The 21274-nt window shown below is 40.5% G+C and overlaps 2 protein-coding genes across 4 annotated transcripts in view; one reads left to right on the top strand and one right to left on the bottom strand.

The window, feature by feature from the left end:
- Positions 1-408: 408 nt before the first annotated feature.
- rhbdd1 (rhomboid domain containing 1) lies at positions 409-10185 on the bottom strand. Of its 3 annotated transcripts, none has more exons than XM_061877625.1 (8): positions 9985-10183; positions 7503-7683; positions 7146-7425; positions 3199-3331; positions 3034-3122; positions 1266-1316; positions 1072-1203; positions 409-852 (listed from the first exon to the last, which is right to left on the bottom strand). In XM_061877625.1, the coding sequence occupies exons 2-8, from the start codon at positions 7653-7655 to the stop codon at positions 755-757; spliced, it is 936 nt and encodes a 311-aa protein (XP_061733609.1). In that variant the 5' UTR covers positions 7656-7683; positions 9985-10183; the 3' UTR covers positions 409-754. The 3 variants fall into 3 exon arrangements, with proteins under 3 accessions (XP_061733609.1, XP_061733610.1, XP_061733611.1); XM_061877626.1 differs by having other exon boundaries at positions 7281-7425; XM_061877627.1 differs by lacking the exons at positions 1072-1203; positions 1266-1316 and having other exon boundaries at positions 9985-10185.
- A 2503-nt stretch (positions 10186-12688) lies between these two features.
- eml2 (EMAP like 2) overlaps positions 12689-21274 on the top strand; it is a 54178-nt gene continuing 45592 nt past the window's right edge. Inside the window, exon 1 of the mRNA XM_061877624.1 lies at positions 12689-12935. Within this exon, the coding sequence (XP_061733608.1) occupies positions 12842-12935 (94 nt within the window). The 5' untranslated portion in view covers positions 12689-12841. The remainder of the gene's footprint in view (positions 12936-21274) is intronic.

Here is a 21274-nt window from a genome sequence, read left to right as displayed (position 1 = left end):
GCTTGAACTGAACTCTCGCGGCTGTGTTGGAGCCACTATCGATTGAACTTTCACAGTATCATGTTAGACCCGCTCGACATCCATTGCTTTCGGTCCCCTAGAGGGGGGAGGGGGGGTTGCCCAAATCTGAGGTCCTCTCCAAGGTTTCTCATAGTCAGCATTGTCACTGGCGTCCCACTGGATGTGAATTCTCCCTGCCCACTGGGTGTGAGTTTTCCTTGCCCTTTTGTGGGTTCTTCCGAGGATGTTGTAGTCGTAATGATTTGTGCAGTCCTTTGAGACATTTGTGATTTGGGGCTATATAAATAAACATTGATTGATTGATTGATTGATGTAACCACTCGGCCACTGAGTAGGTTCACTGGCATATGTAATAGAATTAAGCATAAACTCAATGAAGTCAACTGAGGCATTTAAAATAATATATTCCTGAAACAGGAAGCACATCAGCAGTACTGTACTGTACATTTCCTTGCTACTGCTGAAGCCCTGGTGGAGGTAATTACAGAGTTTTAAACTTCAAACAATTTGTCATGTAACAGCCCCACAACTTCTTCGTTAAGTCAAACATGCAGGTGAGTCCCGCCCTCACAAGTCCAATAGTAACATGAAAGTGCTGGAAGCATGCAAGGCTTCTCAGAAAACATGGCCAACGTTCAAACACGACGGTGCGTGCCACTTTCTCCTTTGTGAAGCCGGCATTCATGGGTGCAGCTCTTTGCTCTTCCTCTGCGACTCTTTTACTTTTACGCTTTTAGCTGTCGAACCTTCTCAGCCTCCTCGAGCGCAGCTCCTCCTCCGACAGGCGGAAGCCGTACACAAGGGGCGGGGCTTCCCTCTGGCTGCGGCGTCCTGACCAACACAACATAACAACTTAATACGCAACCCGTAGTAAGTCCCGCCTCTAATTCTATGACCCCACCCAGCCTCATTTGAAACATGTCCTTACCTCATCCTTTCCAATAAAGCCCCTTTCCCTCCTAAGCTCCTCCTCTTCCATAAGACTCATCCCCTCTTCTATGCATATTTCGCAACAACACCGCCGGTTGCTAAAAGAACACAATGGCTCACCTCTGTCATTGAGGCTGTTCCTGATGGCCGCCGCCAGCTCCTCCTCCTCAATCACTTCCCTTGCGTGAGAGGAGTCTGCGGTCGAGTAAGCGTGGCTTCTACTTGAGTAGCCTCCATTGGTCCCGCTGTAGCCTACACGCACTCGTGTCAATTAAAAGGGCATCAAAGCAACTGGCCTAGGGACTGCGGGGTACCTGACGATGCGAAGGCGGAGCTTGAGGGGAAGGTGCTGGCTGTGACCCATGCTAGTTGGAGCACAAAGTTCCAGTTATTGTTTCTGTAGATTCTACGTGATCATACAGACCAGGGGTGCCCAAACTAAGGCCCGCCGGCATCTTGAGACATACACATACACATATACATATATATATATATATATATATATATATATATATATATATATACACATATATATATATATATATATATATATATATATATATATATATATATATATATATATATATATATATATCTATACCGATTGTGCAAGTTCTCCCACTTAAAATGATGAGAGGTCTGTAATTTTCATCATATGTACACTTCAACTGTGAAAGACAGAATGTGGAAAAAAAAAAAAATCCAGGTATTCACATTGTAGGAATTTTAAATAATTTATTTGTAAATGATGGTGGAAAATAAGTATTTGGTCAACCATTCAAAGCTTCACTGATGAAAGGAGGTTTTGGCTCAAAATCTCACGATACATGGCCCTATTCATTCTTTCCTTAACACGGATCAATCGTCCTGTCCCCTTAGCAGAAAAACAGCCCCTAAGCATGATGTTTCCACCCGCATTCTTCACAGTAGGTATGGTGTTATTGGGATGCAACTCAGTATTCTTCTTCCTCCAAACACGACAAGTTGAGTTTATACCAAAAAGTTATATTTTGGTTTCATCTGACCACATGACATTCTCCCAATCCTCTGCTGTATCATCCATGTGCTCTCTGGCAAACTTCAGACGGGCCTGGACATGCACTGGCTTAAGCAGGGGGACACGTCTGGCACTGCAGGGTTTGATTCCCTGTCGGCGTAGTGTGTTACTGATGGTAACCTTTGTTACTTTGGTCCCACCTCTCTGCAGGTCATTCACCAGGTCACCCCGTGTGGTTCTGGGATTTTTGCTCACCGTTCTCATAATCATTTTGACCCTACGGGATGAGATCTTGCGTGGAACCCCAGATCGAGGGAGATTATCAGGTGTCTTGTATGTCTTTCATATTCTGATAATTGCTCCCACAGTTGATTTTTTCACACCAAGCTGCTTGCCTATTGTAGATTCACTCTTCCCAGTCAGGTGCAGGTCTACAATTCTTTTCCTGGTGTCCTTCGACAGCTCCTTGGTCTTGGCCATAGTGGAGTTTTGAGTCTGATTGTTAGAGGCTGTGGACAGGTGTCTTTTATACGGATAACGAGTTCAAACAAGTGCCATTAATACAGGTAACGAGTGGAGGACAGAAGAGCTTCTTAAAGAAGAAGTTACAGGTCTATGAAAGCCAGAGATCTTCCTTGTTTGAAGTGACCAAATACCTATTTTCCAGCATAATTTATAAATAAATTATTTAAAATTCCTATAATGTGAACTCCTGCATTTTTTTTCACATTCTGTCCCTCACAGTTGAAGTGTACCTACGATGAAAATTACAGACCCCTGTCATCATTTTAAGTGGGAGAACTTGCACAATCGGTGGCTGACTAAATACTTTTTTGCCCCACTATATATATATATATATATATATATATATATATATATATATATATATCCATCCCTTTTCTACCGCTTATTCCCTTTCGGGGTTGCAGGGGGCGCTGGCGCCTATCTCAGCTACAATCGGGCGGAAGTATATATATATATGCACGCGCAGGCACACACACATAATATGGTTACGTTACATCCAGTCGACACCCAATGCGAGCCCTCACGTTAAAAAGTTTGGACACCCCTATTAAAACGCATACCTGCACACATTTTCATCATCTTCTCCAGCGGTCCAGTTGTGTAGAGCAGGCCCACCAGGATACCTGACAGGTGACCAATCAGGGAAGTCCTGAGGAAGAAATTACGATTAAAACTGTTGCTCTCTGCTGGCTGCTTCAGTTTTTTGTAAGAGAACTCCTACTGACTCAGGTGCCGTTATATGGATCAGCACAAGCTCCACCCAGCTTGCATAGCAATTGGACACGGGGTAACCCAGCACATAGGTCACGCCCCCTCGGTGGTAATGGTTGCTGAGGACCTTCAAGGCAAAAATCACCCCTATAAAAAGTAAAAAAAACAAGATTAAACGCTACATCGTAGGGATGTAATGAGTCATTTTACATTTTTGGTTGTAATTATTGCCAGTATGATTCAGCGACAATATTAGCACATTTCAAAAACATTGCAGTGAGTTGAAATTGATTCGGTAACTTAATAGCACAAAAATTCAACCACTGCGGCTGTGAAATAAATACTGGGGGTGAAGTCACCTATATTCCTGTTTGTGTAAGGAAATTATGTATAAATTAATCATGGACACAAACAAGCAAGTAAATGAATGGCCAATAAATCATTTTCTGCGCACAATTTCATCATTCAAGTCAATTCAAGTGCAGCAACCAACATTTTAACAGCAGATTTACCTGCCAATTATGTTGTTTTTCAACATAAAAATAATATAATATTAGGTAACACTTTAGTACGGGGAACATATTCACCATTAATTAGTTGCTTATTAACATGCAAATTAGTAACATATTGGCCTTTAGTCATTATTAAAGGCCTACTGAAATGCGATTTTCTTATTTAAACGGGGATAGCAGGTCAATTCTAAGTGTCATACTTGATCATTTTGAGATATTGCCATGGTTTTGCTGAAAGGATTTAGTAGAGAACATCGACGATAAAGTTCGCAACTTTTGGTCGCTAATAAAAAAGCCTTGCCTGTACAGGAAGTCGCAGACGAGGACGTCACCCGCGTGAGGGCTCCTCACATCCTCACATTGTTTATAATGGGAGCCTCCAACAAAAAGAGCTATTCGGACCGAGAAAACGACAATTTCCCCATTAATTTGAGCGAGGATGAAAAGATTTGTGGCTGAGGATATTGATGGCGAAGGACTAGAAAAAAAATAGAAATAAAGTTAAAAAAAAAGGCGATTGCTTTGTGAGCGATTCAGATGTTTTTAGACACATTTACTAGGATAATTCTGGAAGATCCCTTTACTGCTTATTGTTTTAATAGTGTTTTAGTGAGATTTTAAAGATTGTAAAGACATACCTCGAGGTCGGATGTCTGCGGTGAACACGCAGTGCCAAGCTCACAGCTGCCTTCTTTGGCATGACAGCTGCTGCAGGACGAACAATCCATTGATGTCTCCGGTAAGATATATATCACAATTTCCCCATCCAAAAACATGCTGGTTGACGTAGAGAAAACATGTTCGCTTGACCTCTCCGCTTCACAACAACAAAGAAACACCGGCTGTGTCTCGGTGCTAAAGACAGCTGCAATCCACCGGTTTCCACCAACAGCATTGTTCTTTATAGTCTCCATTATTAAATGAACAAATTGCAAAAGATTCAGCAACACAGATGTCCAAAATACTGTGTAATTACGCCCTGAACAGAGACGACTTTTAGCCGTGTTTGGTGCAGCGCAAATATTTCCTTACTGTCCGTGACGTCATCATACGCGTCATCATTACGCGATGTTTTCAACAAATAAACTCGCGGGAAATTTAAAATTGCAATTTAGTAAACTAAAAGAGCCGTATCGGCATGTTTTGCAATGTTAATATTTCATCATTGATATATAAACTATCAGACTGCGTGGTCGGTAGTAGTGGGTTTCAGTAGGCCTTTAAGTACTTATTAATGCCTTATCCCGCATGGCCTTATTATACAACCAGTAAGCTATTAACTAAGAGTCTTCCCTCAATAACCTCAGAATTATTGCTTATTAGTAACCCTAACCCTTATATGTTCCCCTAGTGTCCAAATAACTCTAAATTAAGTATTTGTTACTTAAAATATGTTCTCCATACTAAAGTGTTACCCAATATTGATATCGAAAATAAAGTGAAACCAAATCTCTTTAGGTTAAATGAGTGGCGGTTTGACTTGCTACTTTGTTACTACTCCCATTTTAGTAAACAGAGAAAAGTCAAAACAAATGCTAAGGCAACAGCACAACATAATAAAGCCACAACAAAACAACAGAGGCAAAACAGGACCATATAAAGACGTAACGGAAGTGACAGAGGACAAGTTTCAGCAACAGACCGACTTCCTGCGACGGAAAATTGAAAATTATGGAATAAATGAAATTGGAAAAGTGAAGTGTGACTACTTTTTCTACTCATAAACAACTTGGTTTACTTTTTCCTAATACTAATATATTATACTATGTTCGGTCGACCATTTATAACCTTCCGCCTCAGCTACATCTGGTTCGCTGCCATAACTTGCTCTGCTGTCATTTCCGTTGTGTCCGTCGTGTCCTTTGTGGCTCAAAGTTTTATAGCTGTAGTGTTGTAATTTATGATACTGCCTTGTGGCGTTTGTGTCTGTTGGGACCTTTCTCGGCCATCGCAGCTATCGCCATTATTTTTTTGATGACTGATGCCGTCACGCAGACAAGACTTAAGTAGCGTTTAATGTCCTAATGATTAAAAGGTGTTAAAACTTCACATAAAGTCTGCCGTTCTTAAATTCAATGTTTTTTTTTTCTAGTATCAATAAAACCTATCAATTGTCTTTTAAAACGATCTTGGCTCAATACTTATCTTCCGTAAAACCAACATGCAGATCGAAGTAGCTGAATCTCAGGAATAGATTAATAAATTGATTAATCGTTACACACCTACATGGTCACTATAAAGTGGTCGTTAAAACTTTATCTATGGAAGCGACATCAGTGTAGTGTTAGCATGTAGCGCTAATGTACAGTAGGTCCTTGCCTATTTGCGCCTGATGTCTTTTCTCAGCTTTAAATTGTGAATAATTGGCTGTTTTTATTGGTAAACTAAATAGGAAGTGGTTCGATGGTGCTATCTGCATGCCAAATAGAGGTTAAAGTTAAAGTACCAATTATAGTTACACACTCTAGGTGTGGCGAAATTATTCTCTGCATTTGACCCATCACGCATGATCACCCCCTGGGAGGTGAGGGGAGTAGTGGGCAGCAGCGGTGGCCGCGTCCGGGAATCATTTTGGTGATTTAATCCCCAATTCCAACCCTTGGTGCTGAGTGCCAAGCAAGGAGCTAATGGGTCCCATTTCTATAGTCTTTGGTATGACTCGGCCGGGGTTTGAACTCACAACCTAACCACTGAGTAGGTTACTGCCTTTTTGAGTACGGTACAGTCCTAAAATGTGTTTGATACTTGTGTCAAATCAAAGGACGACAGCAGTGTTTCTTGCCCATTGTTGGGCCACCAAAATATATGTTTCTCAGCTGTGGCACTTATAGGCCGCTGTGGTACTCATTTGTAATACAGTTTTCCAGCACTTGAGGCAGTAATGACAATATCAAACAAGCAGAAGAAGTCTGGCACGAAAGTCATAGAAGTTTCTGAAGCGCAAAAATTATGAGTAAAGTGGTAAAGCTGTATATTCATATGTATTTTATTTTTATTGAGTGTTTATTCAAGAAAAATATTTTTAATTTAGTCTTTAAATTGTTTTAACACTGTGCAGTTGTAGGAAAATGTCATTTTCATCAGTTCTTGAGTCCTTTTTGCAGTATATTTGATTAGGAATTACTTTTGTAATCAGTCTGACTTAAGCCTTGATAATAATCTTTGTGTTTACCACATGCTGTCATATCATTTGACAAAGTTGTATATTTCAAGTAGGTTCGATATAGTTATTGATTATAACTTAAATCAAGAGTAAGATTACTAATTCAGTGTTAATATATGAGTAGCCCCCGGGCCCTTTTGTAGTGGAAAAGTTGGGCCCTGAGGTCACAAAGGTTAAAAAAAAAAACCTGGGCTAGAGGTGGTCAAAAACAGGTTTTTTTTTGTGTTTTTCATTTGTCTCGCGATGTAACCACCCACGTATTTACTGCATTTCTTAGACGTGTGACCTGAGAAGCCGACGACACAGTCCATGCTGTGCGACTGGTCGTGGGTCAGTTCAGTGAGTGCCGCCTCCAGTCCCAGGTAGACCACTCCTACGAGCAAGGAGAAGACGGACAGCATGTAGAAGAACCAGGCGCTACCCAAGCGCTGCTCCAGCCGGATGCCTTTGACGAGGAAGGACACCATGTTGAAGTACAGGTGAAAGTCGTCGGCGTGGTGGACGGGCGACAGCAGCAGACGCCGCCAGTCTCTCAACCGGTACGTTTCCTGGACGCTAACACAAGTCTGGGAGGGGTCAACAGTTGCAGCGTGAGAGTGAGACATGTGTATACGTGCCTGAAACTGAAAGAGGTCTCCCGTACCTCCATCAGCGGCGCCGCAGGGAACAGGAACAGGTACACGTTGAGGCCCAGGACAGCCAGGGTGGCGGGGGGGATGTTGTTCAAACCCGCCTGGTAGAGCTGGGAGGCCAGGAGCAGCAGGCCGATCTGGAAGCGTCTCTGACGGCCGCGCATGTTTATGAGCACCCAGAAGGAAACTTGGCTTTGAACAAGAACACACGATGTCAATCATTCCTGGTCTCTCTTCAGTAATACATGGAGGTGTGTGTATTCGCCGCTAATTTCGCTAACGCTAATCTCATTAATTTAATCCAGTGTTTTTCAACTTTTCTTGAGCAAAGGCGCATTTTTTTCATTGAAAAAATCCAGAGGCACACCACTAGCAGAAATCATTAAAAAAATAATTCAGTAGACAATAAAGAGTCCATCCATCCATCCATCCATCCATTGTCTACCGCTTATTCCCTTTGGGGGTCGCGGGGGGCGCTGGTGCCTATCTCAGCTACAATCGGACAGAAGGCGGCGTACACCCTGGACAAGTCGCCACCTCATCGCGGGGCCAAAACAGATAGACAGACAACATTCACACTCACATTCACACACTAGGGCCAATTTACTGTTGCCAATCAACCTATCCCCAGGTGCATGTCTTCGGAAGTGGGAGGAAGCCAGAGTACCCGGAGGGAACCCACGCAGTCACGGGGAGAACATACAAACTTCACACAGAAAAATCCCGAGCCCGGGATTGAACCCCAGACTACTCAGGACCTTCTGCCACCGTGAAGCCCACAATAAAAAGTTGCTGTCGCAATTGTTGGATATGAATTTAAACCATAACCGAGCATGCATCAATACAGTTTGTCTCAAAGTAGGTGTACTGTCATGACCTGTCACATCACGCCGTGACTTATTTTGAGTTTTTTGGTGTTTTCCTGCGCACATACTTTTAGTTCTTGTCTTGCGCTCCTATTTTGGTGGGTTTTCCTGTTTTGTTGGTATTTTCTTGTTGCAGTTTCATGTTTTCCTTTGAGAGCTATTCCCGCACCTGCTTAGTTTTAAGCAATCATGACTCGATTTAAGTTGTGCTGACTCTATCCTTCTTTGTGGGGACATTGTTGATTGCCATGTCATGTTCGGATGTACTTTGTGGACGCCGTCTCTGCTCCACACGCTGTAAGTCTTTGCTGTCGTCCAGAATTGTTTTTGTTTATTTTGCAGCCAGTTACATTTTAGTTTCGTTTTGCATAGCCTTCCCTAGGCTTCACTGCCTTTTCTTAGTGGCACTCGCCTTTGGTTTATTTTTGGTTTAAGCATTAGATAACGACGCCGAGATCATTATCCATGCGTTTGTTACGTCTCGTCTCGATTACTGTAACGTATTATTTTCGGGTCTCCCCATGTCTAGCATTAAACGATTACAGTTGGTATAAAATGCGGCTGCTAAACTTTTGATAAGAACAAGAAAGTTTGATCATATTACGCCTATACTGGCTCACCTGCACTGGCTTCCTGTGCCCTCAAGATGTTCCCATAGTGTCCAAATAATTCTAAATTAAGTCTTTGTTACTTAGAATAAGTTCCCCATACTGAAGTGTTAGCAAAAACATATAACTTTGTCTTAAATTCGAAAAAAAAAAAGGTTTTATTTTTCACTAAAGAAGGATTCGGTGAATGCACATTTGAAACTTGTAGGGTTCGGTACCTCCAACAAGGTTAAGAACCACTGCTCTAAAACATTCACATGTTGCACAATGAGATGTAAACATGGGGTCATGTGTATATTCCTGTAACTTTCAGTTTCTAAAATATACCTTTATTAGTATTTGTTTGATATAATAATATCATTTTATGATTACGGTTCAGGTTAGGTGAATTTGCATATGAAAATGGTGGGGTTCGGTACCTCCAACAAAGTTAAGAACCACTGCACTAAGGCAATATTTTTGTTGCCAATCAACCTATCCCCAGGTGCATGTCTTTGGAGGTGGGAGGAAAATCTATACATACCTGTAAAACCTCTTTTGTCTGTTTCTTTGTTTTTAAGCGAGCATTCCAATGATACCAAACTTTTTTGCTAATGGGGTAAATATTGAGAAACTTTGTGGACATCTATAACAAAAAAATCGCAGCTGAATTATTGAGTCCTATCGTCTTTGAAATGAAGACGTTGACCATAATTAGTGAATGGTTCACTGGTTTTAAAAGTCCATAACTTTCTTAATATTTTTCACAGGAAAATTATACTCAGATCACTGTAATCATATTTAGAAAACGTGTCTGATAATACTCGTTTTATGGAAATCAATTATTTTTTTGTAAAATTTCACACAGGCCGATGTTGTTTCAGCAAGTAATAATGATATGCTAAATAATCATTTACTGCTGTTTGAAGTCATGAAGCTTACTTTTATTTCTGTATTATTTAAACGTACTTTAAACTAATTTCCTCTAAAATAGACCTTGGTTTCTTAATGTTACAGACTGTACGTAAAAACTTACTTACCGCTTAGAAAGCCAAACTTCCTGCTTTTTCGACTAATGTCAGGGGAAAATGTGACTTCGAAGGGGTCTGAAATTCTTCACTAGTGACGTGGAAGTGAAACTGAAAGTTGAAAGCGACACGTCAGTTCAGTTTGAACGTTTATGTATATATTTTTTACAACCGGAAGCGTTATGGCACACTGGCTCAGTCACGTGAGGGAAACAATCCACGTCACCGTACGCATGCGCAGCTATACCAGAAAGTAGCGTATGTGAGGCTCACGACAATTGACATTTTCATTGTAGTCCTCTCTTGTAACACGTCCGAATTCTTACAGGTTTTTATAAGTAATGGTGATGATAACATAATAATACGACGGTAGTTGGCAATTTTGGGAAGATAACAAAGTATTTTGTGACAGGCAAGGCGTTTTGCTGCCCCCCAGTGGTCACCATGGAGAGAAGCAGCCTTAGTTTAGTGAGATTAAACTGTTAAAACTACAATATCTAAATTACTAAATTACTTTAAAGTGCCATTATAAATTCCAAATAGTCATGTATTTTCTTATTATTAATATATGGGTGTACCCCGCCTTCCGCCCGATTGTAGCTGAGATAGGCGCCAGCGCCCCCCGCGACCCCAAAAAGGGAAATAAGCGGTAGAAAATGGATGGATGGATGGATATATATATATAAATATATATATATATATATATATATATGTATATGTATATGTAGGTGTGGGAAAAATCACAAGACTACTTCATCTCTACAGAACTGTTTCATGAGGGGTTCCCTCAAAAATGTCCTGATGATTGAGGGAACCCCTCATGAAACAGTTCTGTAGAGATGAAGTAGTCTCGTGATTTTTCCCACACCTACATATTGCGCTCTACCACGGTATTGAGCACTATTCTCTGGATAATCCAATCAAGATATATATATATATATATATATATATATATATATATATATATATATATATATATATATATATATATATATTATATAAAGAACAGTTTGGTTGAATGCATTTTAAGTTGTGACGATACGCTTTAAAGGAGGGGTCACCAACCTTTTTGAAACAAAGAGCTACTTCTTGGGTAGTGATTAATGCAAAGGGCTACCAGTGTGATACACACTTAAATAAATTGCCAGAAATAGCCAATTTGCTCAATTTATCTTTAATAGAAAAGATTGTTTTTTCTGTCCGTCATTCCATCGCACATTTTTTTACCTATTACGGAAGTTATTTTGAAGAGAATAAATGATGAAAAAAACACTTAATTGAACGGTTTAAAAGAAGAGAAAACAGGAAAAAAATGAAAATTAAATTTTGAAACATAGTTTATCTTCAATTTCGACTTTTTAAAATTCAAAATTCAACCTAAAAAAATGAAGAGAAAAACTAGCTAATTGGAATCTTTTTGAAAAAATAAAAACATTTTTTTATGGAACATCATTAGTCATTTGTCCTTAATAAGATTAATTTTAGAATTTTGATGACATGTTTTAAATAGGTTAAAATCCAATCTGCACGTTGTTAGAATATATAACAAATTGTACCAAACTATATGTCTAACCAAGACAAATCATTATTTCTTCTAGATTTTCCAGAACAAACATTTTAAAAGGAATTCAAAAGACTTTGAAATAAGATTTAAATTTGATTCTACAGATTTTCAGATTTGCCAGAATATATATTTTTAATTTTAATCATAAGTTTGAAGAAATATTTCACAAATATTCTTCGTCAAAAAAACAGAAGCTAAAATGAAGAATTACATTAAAATGTATTTACTATTCTTTACAATAAAAAAATAATAATAATACTTGATTTAAATTGTCAGGAAAGAAAAGGAAGGAATTTAAAAGGTAAAAAGGTATATGTGTTTAAAAATCCTAAAATCATTTTAAAGTTGTATTTTTTCTCTAAAATTGTCTTTCTGAAAGTTATAAGAAGCAAAGTTAAAAAATAAATTAATTTATTCAAACAAGTGAAGACCAAGTCTTTAAAATATTTTCTTGGATTTTCAAATTCTATTTGAGTTTTGTCTCTCTTAGAATTAAAAATGTCGAGCAAAGCGAGACCAGCTTGCTAATAAATAAATACAATTTAAAAAATAGAGGCAGCTCACTGGTAAGTGCTGCTATTTGAGCTATTTTTAGAACAGGCCAGCGGGCTACTCATCTGGTCCTTACGGGCTACCTGGTGCCCGGGGACACCGCGTTGGTGACCCCTACTTTAAAGTGTAGTTTAAATGTCTCACTTTGTCACAGGACACTTGGGCGTCAATTACAAAAACCGAAACACGTGTGTCAGGTGAGGCATGAATTATTTACTGGTGACGTCATTCGACTTGAGAAAGACGACCCCAGCGCTTCCGTTGTGTGTCTTCAGAAAAAGAAAAAAAAGACCCACCAATGGTCAATTTTTACCTCGTCGATAACATTAACCTGGACAGACTTGGACGCTTGTTGCCATGGAAACAACTGTACGCGAGGCAGATGGACGATTAATCAAGTGGGCGGAAGCACTCAATAAATTGCTCGCTTTTCAAAACAAAGTGCGTGGTTTTGTTATCGATAGTTTGGTATTCGAAGTATTTAAAGTCAAGTGCATGGAAGCGTTTTTTTGATTGAGAATAGTGTCGTTTTTAATGTATTAATTAATGGCATCAAGCTATCTTTGTTTGCCTACAAGCATTTATGTGTACAGCGAGTGTAATTACTTTGAAAGGGCAGAGCGGAAGTGTATCTGGTCTCGATGTGTAACTTGAAGTGGCGAGCGTGGACAGGCAAGCAGGTGAAGGTGCGAAGTGTTGGTCAGCGTGGGTTACAACAGTGGGGTGACGGAGGAGGGAGGAAGAAAGGCAAGTATGGATAGGGGAGAGTCTGAGAGGATGATGTCGTCGTGTGGAAGCTTGTACGACAGCACCAACCTGCTGCTGCAGTACTGCAACAACACCGCCGGTGAGTGGACACATCAACATGCACCTCAAACGTCCAAATGTCTCACTAAAAACAGCTTGGGCCTATTTTCTATGGAGATACCTGCCATGCCATTATTGTGGGGACCGGAAATAAATGTCTGATGAAACATAAATACTCACTGAATGCCACTTCAATTATTGACAGTCATATTTTTGATTATCTTAAATGCAGATGTTAATTCGGATGTCAAAATTGTAGCTAGTGACGTCATATGACACGATACATGAGCCTGCAAATAGCATTTATCATATTTCATTTTTATACGGATAGGTTGATTGGCAACACTAAATTGACACTAATGTGTGAATGTGAGCGTTAATGTTGTCTGTCTATAGTGGCCCTGCGATGAGGTCGCGACTTGTCCAGGGTGTACGCCGCCTTCCCCCCGAATGCAGCTCAGATAGGTTCCGACGACCCCCCGAGTTTAGAATGACTTACATTGTTATTTGTAATGTTTCCTAATCGATTCAACAAAATAAAAAATCAATCAAAAAAAAAAAAAATAATAATAATAATTAAAAAAAAATATATATATATATATACACAGTATATATGTATGTATGTATGTATGTATGTATGTATGTATGTATGTATGTATGTATGTGTGTGTGTATGTATGTGTACATATATATACAAACAGTGTGTGTGTGTGTATATATATATATATATACATATACAATGTATATATATATATATATATACAGTGTATATATACTGTATATACACACACACATACATATATTTACACACACAACAATATATATATCTATATACATACATATACACATAGATGTACACACACACACCAACGTGTGTGTATATATATATATATATATATATATATATATATATATATATATATATATGCTGTACAGATTTACTTTAGAAAATAGAAGTTTTGGATACATCTCTTATTTGTATTTGAGTTGATCAAATATTTGGGTAGACTTTAGTTTAAAAAAGCCGGTTTCATTTTAAGTACTATAAAAATTCATCATTTTGTCTATTCTATGGAGGAATGTAGGTAATCATAGACCTGGCACCCAATGATAACAAAGTATGAATTTTCAATCGAGAATAGGTTCAAGCCAAAAATCGATTCTGAATCCAATCATTAACCCCAAGAATCGAATCAAATCGAATCCAAAGATTTACAGCCCAATAAATGTTGCCAACGATAGTTTTTAATACTGTTGTGATATCGTGATAATGAACGTTGATGACACATCGTAGTTATATCTTGACAGCGACAAGAAAAATACTGCATCCTAAACGCAATGCAACAAATGTCCCTCCAGAATGCAAGGACGCTTCTAAGTCATTAATTCCTGCCTTCACGGTGGAATATAAAGTACTTTTCTTACAAGTAACATTATCACTGGAGGATGAGGAATAGCTATACCTGCTACACGATGCACTGTATGACGATACAGGAGGCCATGCTAGCGGCTAAGCTAGAGTGAATGTAAACCGGGGTTGTGCATATCATTACAAATAACAACAGTAACGATACCAAGTAATAATAATAATAATAATAATAATAATGGATTAGATTTTTTATTGCGCTTTTCTATCATTAGATACTCACAGCACTCACAGAGAAGTGGCAACCCATCATTCATTCACACCTGGTGGTGGTAAGCTACATTTGTAGCCACAGCTGCCCTGGCTTAGACTGACAAAAGCGAGGCTGCCAGTTTGCGCCTACAGCCCCTCCGACCACCACCTATCATTCATTCACCAGTGTGAGTGGCATCCGGGGCAAGGGGGAAGTGTCTTCCCCAAGGACACAACAGCTTCTTAAAAAATGCTCAGTTTTTCACAAGAAAGGATGGAGTGAGGTACACCCCTTTGTCCACAACTGCGTGAGCAAATAGTCAAACAGTTTAAGAACAACATTTCTCAAAGTGAAATTGCAAGAAATTTAGGGATTTCAACATCTATGGTCCATAATATCATCAAAAGGTTCAGAGTATCTGGAGAAATCACTCCACACCAACATTGAATGATCGAGACCTTCGATCCCTCAGATGGCACTGTATCAAAAGCCGACACCAATCTCTAAAGGATATCACCACATGGGCTCAGGAACACTTCAGAAAACCAATGTCACTCAATACAGTTCGTCGCTACATCTGTAAGTGCAATTTAAAGCTCTAATATGCAAAGCGAAAGCCATTTATCAACAACATCCAGAAACGCTACCGGCTTCTCTGGGCCCGAGATCATGTAAAGGCCTACTGAAACCCACTACTACAGACCACGCAGTCTGATAGTTTATACATCAATGATGAAATATTAACATTGCAACACATGCCAATACGGCCTTTTTAGTTTACTAAATTGCAATTTAAAATTTCCCGCGACGTGTCATGTTGAAAATGTCGCGGTATGATGACTTGGATGATGGCGCGTGCGTTTGACGTCTGGGATTGTAGCGGACAAATAAGTGTTTGATGAGCATTCCTCAACTTTATCAGTATTTATTGCCACCTTTCCCAACTTCTTTGTCACATGTTGCTGGCATCAAATTCTAAAGTTAATGATTATTTTCAAGCAAAAAAATGTTTTTCAGTTTGAACATCAAATATGTTGTCTTTGTAGCATATTCAACTGAATATGGGTTGAAAATGATTTGCAAATCATTGTATTCTGTTTATATTTACATCCAACACAATTTCACAACTCAAATGGAAACAGGGTTTGTAAATCATTGCGGTATTATTGTGTCAGTTTGACACTATATGCGCTCATGGGAAATGTGCCTAGTGGCTGCCTGGACCATTTTTTAAAAAGACTTGAAAATGAAAAAAAAATGGGAAAAGAATATTTTTTTTTTTTTAAGTATGTTTTTTGTTTGAGGACAAACATGACCCAAACCTTCACAATTGTTAAAAAGCCCACTGTCAATATGTTTGTGTGTATACTTCACTGATGAGAGTATTTTGTTAACATTGTTTTGTAGTACTAATTTTGGACGTCCTTGAACTCATCGTGGTGTGGATTGTGACGCAACAGTTTGTTTACATGTAAAATCTTCCACTCATTCTTTGTCTGATTTTGTTCACCAAAAGTTTCATGCTGTGCGTGAATGCACAAAGGTGCGGTTTGTTTATGTTATTGACTTGTTGGAGTGATAGTCAGGCATATTTGGTTAATGCATGACTGCAAGCTATTTAATGTTAAGATGCTATTTAGGCTAGCTGTATGTACATATTTAGTCATTATGCCTCATTTGTAGGCATATTTGAGCTCATTTAAAATCCTTTACTTTGATCCTCTTTGTATATTATTTAGTTTTGTATTCATTATCTGTATATAATATTGGTTGCAATTCAGATAGTTGTTTGTGCCTTGTTGTTCCAGACCACAGCAAAAATTACCTAGCTTGCCAAAGATTGTAATAAATCTATTAAAAGAATACAGCCTGCCGTTTCCTTTAACTTGGACACAAATCTATACCTTTGGGCATTAAAAGCCAGTCATTTCCAGGAGTTATCTCACCTTCTGAGTAGCCTCTGATTCAAATCAGAGGCTACTCATCATTTGAAATCACTAGTAATTACTAATGATTTCCAATTATGTAAAAATGTGTAGAATAAATATTAAATTTTAAAATTTCTGTCAACGAAGATTTGACTCAGCCTGCGACACAGTCATTTTGATAGTAGGTTATTATAGCTAATATAGACGCTTACGTACGTCATGTGTTGACTTTATTATAAGACTTACCGTATTTCCTTGAATTGCCGCAGGGCATATAGAATGCGCCTGCCTTGAATTACTGCCGGGTCGAACTCGCTTCCCAAAATAATTAGCACATGCTTAGTATTACCGCCTGGTCCAACTCGTGACGTCACGAGTGACACTTCCCCTGTCATCATTTTCAAAATGGAGGAGGCTGATTTCAATACCGGTAATTTGAAATCTCCTAAAGGGTAGAAGATTAAGAGCTATTTAGTAGGATTGAAAGTCCAAGCTTAAATCACACTCAAATTTTTACTGCATACCTTTGGTAAGTGAGAAGAGGTTTTAAAATAATTGGCGCATGCTTACTTTTACTGCATGCCTTTGGTAAGCGCAGGAGTAAGAAGAGGTTTTAAATTAATTAGCGCTCGGCGGAAATTCAAGGAAATTTGGTATACTCGGCTTTTCATTTTTTGCGGCTCCAGACAAATTAGTTTTTTGTATTTTTGGTGCAATACGGCTCGTTCAACGTTTTGGGTTGCCGACCCCTGCTTTAGGCAAATCACTACATCTTTGGTCCACTGGCGCCGCCAAAATCAACCCAAATCTGAAAGTTCTTAAGTGGGGCTTTAACTCTTGCACGTATTTTGTGTGTTCCGTTGTTGAATCAGGTTAGAGAATGGTTGAAATGTTGCATTCAATGCCCACTATGTGTGAAGGACATATTGAAGGGCAGGTGGTGTGGGAGCAAGGCTTCACAGGAGTCGGCGCTGTGTCCAAGATGGTGCATGTGCCAATCAAACAAGCAATGAGGGCACATGCCACATGCGAGTCAACGTTGACGTGGTCATGCAGTGTTGCGTTCAAGTGCTTCCACAGCCGCGGTTGACGGCCTTAGTGTTTGCTATTTGACAGATTTGTCTGAGAGTGGAACATCAATCATGTCCTCCCTTTCTTTATCTGCCGTCTGTCTTCCCTGGAACCAATTACCTTCTACAGGAACTGTCTCATTCTTAGGCCAAGCCCTTTGATCCCTGACTAGACTTTCCTTACAATGACAGCCACAGCTTTACAGCTAGGCCACCATAAATTTTCCCCCAAGTTACATTTTCAGGAAATTATCGTCTTAAACGGGAAGTTATGGTTTTCTAAAACATCAAAACACAGACTTGTTCCACGAATATGCCATCCATCCATTTTGTACCGCTTATTCCCTTTGGGTCGCAGGGGGCGCTGGGGCCTATCTCAGCTACAATTGGGCGGAAGGCGGGGTACACCCTGGACAAGTCGCCACCTCATCGCAGTCCACAAATATGTGCTTTCTTAATTTTCAATGCTTTGATTCAAAGCTGGGCAGCTCGATGGTAAAGGGGTTAGTGCGCCTCCCTCACAATACGAAGGTCTTGAGTAGTCCTGGGTTCAAACCCGGGCTCGGGATCTTTCTGTGTGGAGTTTGCATTTCCTCCCCGTGAATGCGTGGGTTCCCTCCGGGTATTCCGGCTTCCTCCCACCTCCAAAGACATGCACCTGGGGATAGGTTGATTGGCAACACTAAATTGGCCCTAGTGTGTGAATGTGAGTGTGACTGTTGTCTATCTGCGATGAGGTGTTGACTTGTCCAGGGTGTACACCACCTTCCACCCAATTGTAGCTGAGATAGGCACCGGCGCCACCCGCGACCCCAAAAGGGGATAAGTGGTAGGAAATGAATGAATGAATGGATGGATGGATGGATGAATGGATGATTCAAAGATATTTGAGTGATGCTGCCCCTTCTTATATTAATACCCGTCTTCCCTTGGTGGGCAACAGAGAGCTCCAAAGTAAGGAAAGTTTCCCCATTGAAATTGCTGTGTTTTGTCTTCCTTATTTTTAGATGCCTTTCTCAGGCGTGAGGGAAGATGGATCGTGAGATCGACAGGCGGATCAGTGCGGCGTTTTCTGTAATGCGGACGTTGTACAAATCCGTTGTGGTGAAGAAGGAGCTGAGCCGGAAGGCAAAGCTCTCAATTTACCTGTCGATCTACGTTCCCATCCTCACCTATGGTCATGAGCTCTGGGTCATGACCGAAAGGACAAGATCACGTGTACAAGCGGCCGAAATGAGTTTCCTCCGCCGTGTGACGGGGCTCTCCATTAGAGATAGGCTGAGAAGCTCTGCCATTCGGGAGGAACTCAAAGTAAAGCCGCTGCTCCTCCACATTGAGAGGAGCTAGATTAGGTGGTTCAGGCATCTGGTCAGGAGGCCACCCGAACGCCTCGCAAGGGACGTTTTTAGGGCACGTCCAACCGGAAGGAAGCCACGGGGAAGACCCAGGACACGTTGGGAAGACTATGTCTCCCGGCTGGCCTGGGAACGCCTCGGGATCCCCCGGGAAGAACTGGACGAAGTGGCTGGGGAGAGGGAAGTCTGGGCTTTCCTGCTTAGGCTGCTGCCCCTGTGACCCGACCTCGGAAAAGCGGAAGAAGATGGATGGATGGCCTTTTTCAGGTCCTTAAAATGCCAGAAAACTCCCCATATTTTGCAGGTGCGTCAGGTATAGCGAAAGATTTTATGTTTTGGGGGTCCCAAAAATGACATTTCAAAATTGGCTCCCTAGCGCCAGCTTTAAAATTAGAAAAAATATATCCCCTCCTGGCTTCACGGTGGCAGAGGGGTTAGTGCGTCTGCCTCACAATACGAAGTTCCTGCAGTCCTGGGTTCAAATCCAGGCTCGGGATCTTTCTGTGTGGAGTTTGCATGTCCTCCCCGTGAATGCGTGGGTTCCCTCCGGGTACTCCGGCTTCCTCCCACCTCCAAAGACATGCACCTGGGGATAGGTTGATTGGCAACACTAAATTGGCCCTAGTGTGTGAATGTGAGTGTGAATGTTGTCTGTCTATCTGTGTTGGCCCTGCGATGAGGTGGCGACTTGTCCAGGGTGTACCCCGCCTTCCGCCCGATTGTAGCTGAGATAGGCGCCAGCGCCCCCCGCGACCCCAAAAGGGAATAAGCGGTAGACAATGGATGGATGGATATCCCCTCCTACCAGTTTCGCATATTGACACAAAAATCGCAGGAGACGTCTATCATGACGAGGTGTACATAAAAGTCTCAGGAACCTATACGAAAAAACGCACAGGAAATTGGCCGTCTTGGTTTTCGTCTTCCATTTTATCGGCGAACTCCTCCGAGGGACTGAAACCAAATGAGTCTCGGTTAAAATGACTGGTACAACACATACATTTCAAACACATTTTCCTATGCTATTAAATGTGGGCATAGTATGACGCCCAACTTTACTCTGAAGGTTTTTGGCCATTTTTCAGGAAAAAATAGGGATCTAACTTTAACTTCTCCTCCTAGGGACTTAGGCCAAATGAGTTGCGGTTAAAATTACAGATACTAAACGTGGAGGCGATGATAAGTGGCAAACAAATTTTGCATACGCCGTAAGATGTGGGTGTGGCACGGGGCCAAATATTGATACAATGATTCGCCACAAATCACCTAACGTTAATAACTCTGCTCTAAAAATTCAGATCTTGATCTCATTTGGTAGAAATTATGATGATGACAACCTGGTCAGTACCTGTTTCTACCTACTCAAAGTGGGTGGGGAGCCTTGCGACGAAAACTGCCCAACGCCATCACCAATCTAATCTAACTGTCATTTCTGCACTTTAGCTGATCAGAGATGGATACTGATATAACAGTTGATGAATTGGAAAAAATGTTTTGCAAAAGACAGGATGCGGGCTTGGCATGGTAACAAACTTTGATCCGATGATTCGCCACAAAACAAGAAACGTTAAAGGGGAACATTATCACCAGACCTATGTAACCGTCAATATATACCTTGATGTTGCAGAAAAAAGACCATATATTTTTTTAACCGGTTTCCGAACTCTAAATGGGTGAATTTTGGCGAACTAAACGCCTTTCTATTTATCGCTCTTGGAGCGATGACAGCCGAACGTGACGTCACCTAGGTAGTCAACGCCATTTTCTCCACCACGTTACACGCAGCAAGTCAAATCAGCTCTGTTATTTTCCGTTTTTCGACTGTATTCCGGTACCTTGGAGACATCATACGTCGTCGGTGTGTCGTCGGAGGGTGTAACAACAAGATCAGGGACGGATTCAAGTTGATTTACGTAGAATGTGCATCGATTAGCACTGCATGCTAATCGATGCTAACATGCTATTTAGGCTAGCTGTATGTACATTTGTAGCTATATTTGCATCCAGCCTTTCCATCCACCCACATTTAATGCCAAACAAACACATACCAATCGACAGATTTAAGTTGCTCCAGTGTCAAGAGATGCGAAAGTCCCTCGTTTGGTTTTTACCGGCTATGCTACGACAGATATGGCACAGAGATGGCAAGAAAGTGTGGATATCCTGCGACACTCAAAGCAGATGCATTCCCAACGATAAAGTCAACGAAATAGCAAAGGTGAGTTTTGTTGATGTTGTTGACTTATGTGCTAATCAGACATATTTGGTCGCAGCATGACTGCCAGCTAATTTATGCTAACATGCTATTTAGGCTAGCTGTATATACATTTGTATCTATATTTGCTTCCAGCGTTTCCTTCCACCCACATTTAATGCCAAGCAAACACTTACCAATCGACGGATTTAA

The sequence above is a fragment of the Nerophis ophidion genome, linkage group LG18 (genome assembly GCF_033978795.1).
Source record: "Nerophis ophidion isolate RoL-2023_Sa linkage group LG18, RoL_Noph_v1.0, whole genome shotgun sequence".
Lineage (NCBI taxonomy): Eukaryota > Metazoa > Chordata > Actinopteri > Syngnathiformes > Syngnathidae > Nerophis > Nerophis ophidion.
The sequence above is the reverse complement of the archived record's forward strand: the minus strand, read 5'-3'. Positions and strand labels throughout refer to the sequence as shown.

Coding starts and splice junctions, on each gene's coding strand:
- rhbdd1 (XM_061877625.1), bottom strand. CDS start 7,655: ATGCGCGGCCGTCAGAGACGCTTCCAGATCGGCCTGCTGCTCCTGGCC. Junction 3,123..3,198: donor ATCCATATAACGGCACCTGA/GTCAGTAGGAGT, acceptor TTTCTTCCTCAG/GACTTCCCTGATTGGTCACC. Junction 1,317..3,033: donor GATGATGAAAATGTGTGCAG/GTATGCGTTTTA, acceptor TGCTCCAACTAG/CATGGGTCACAGCCAGCACC.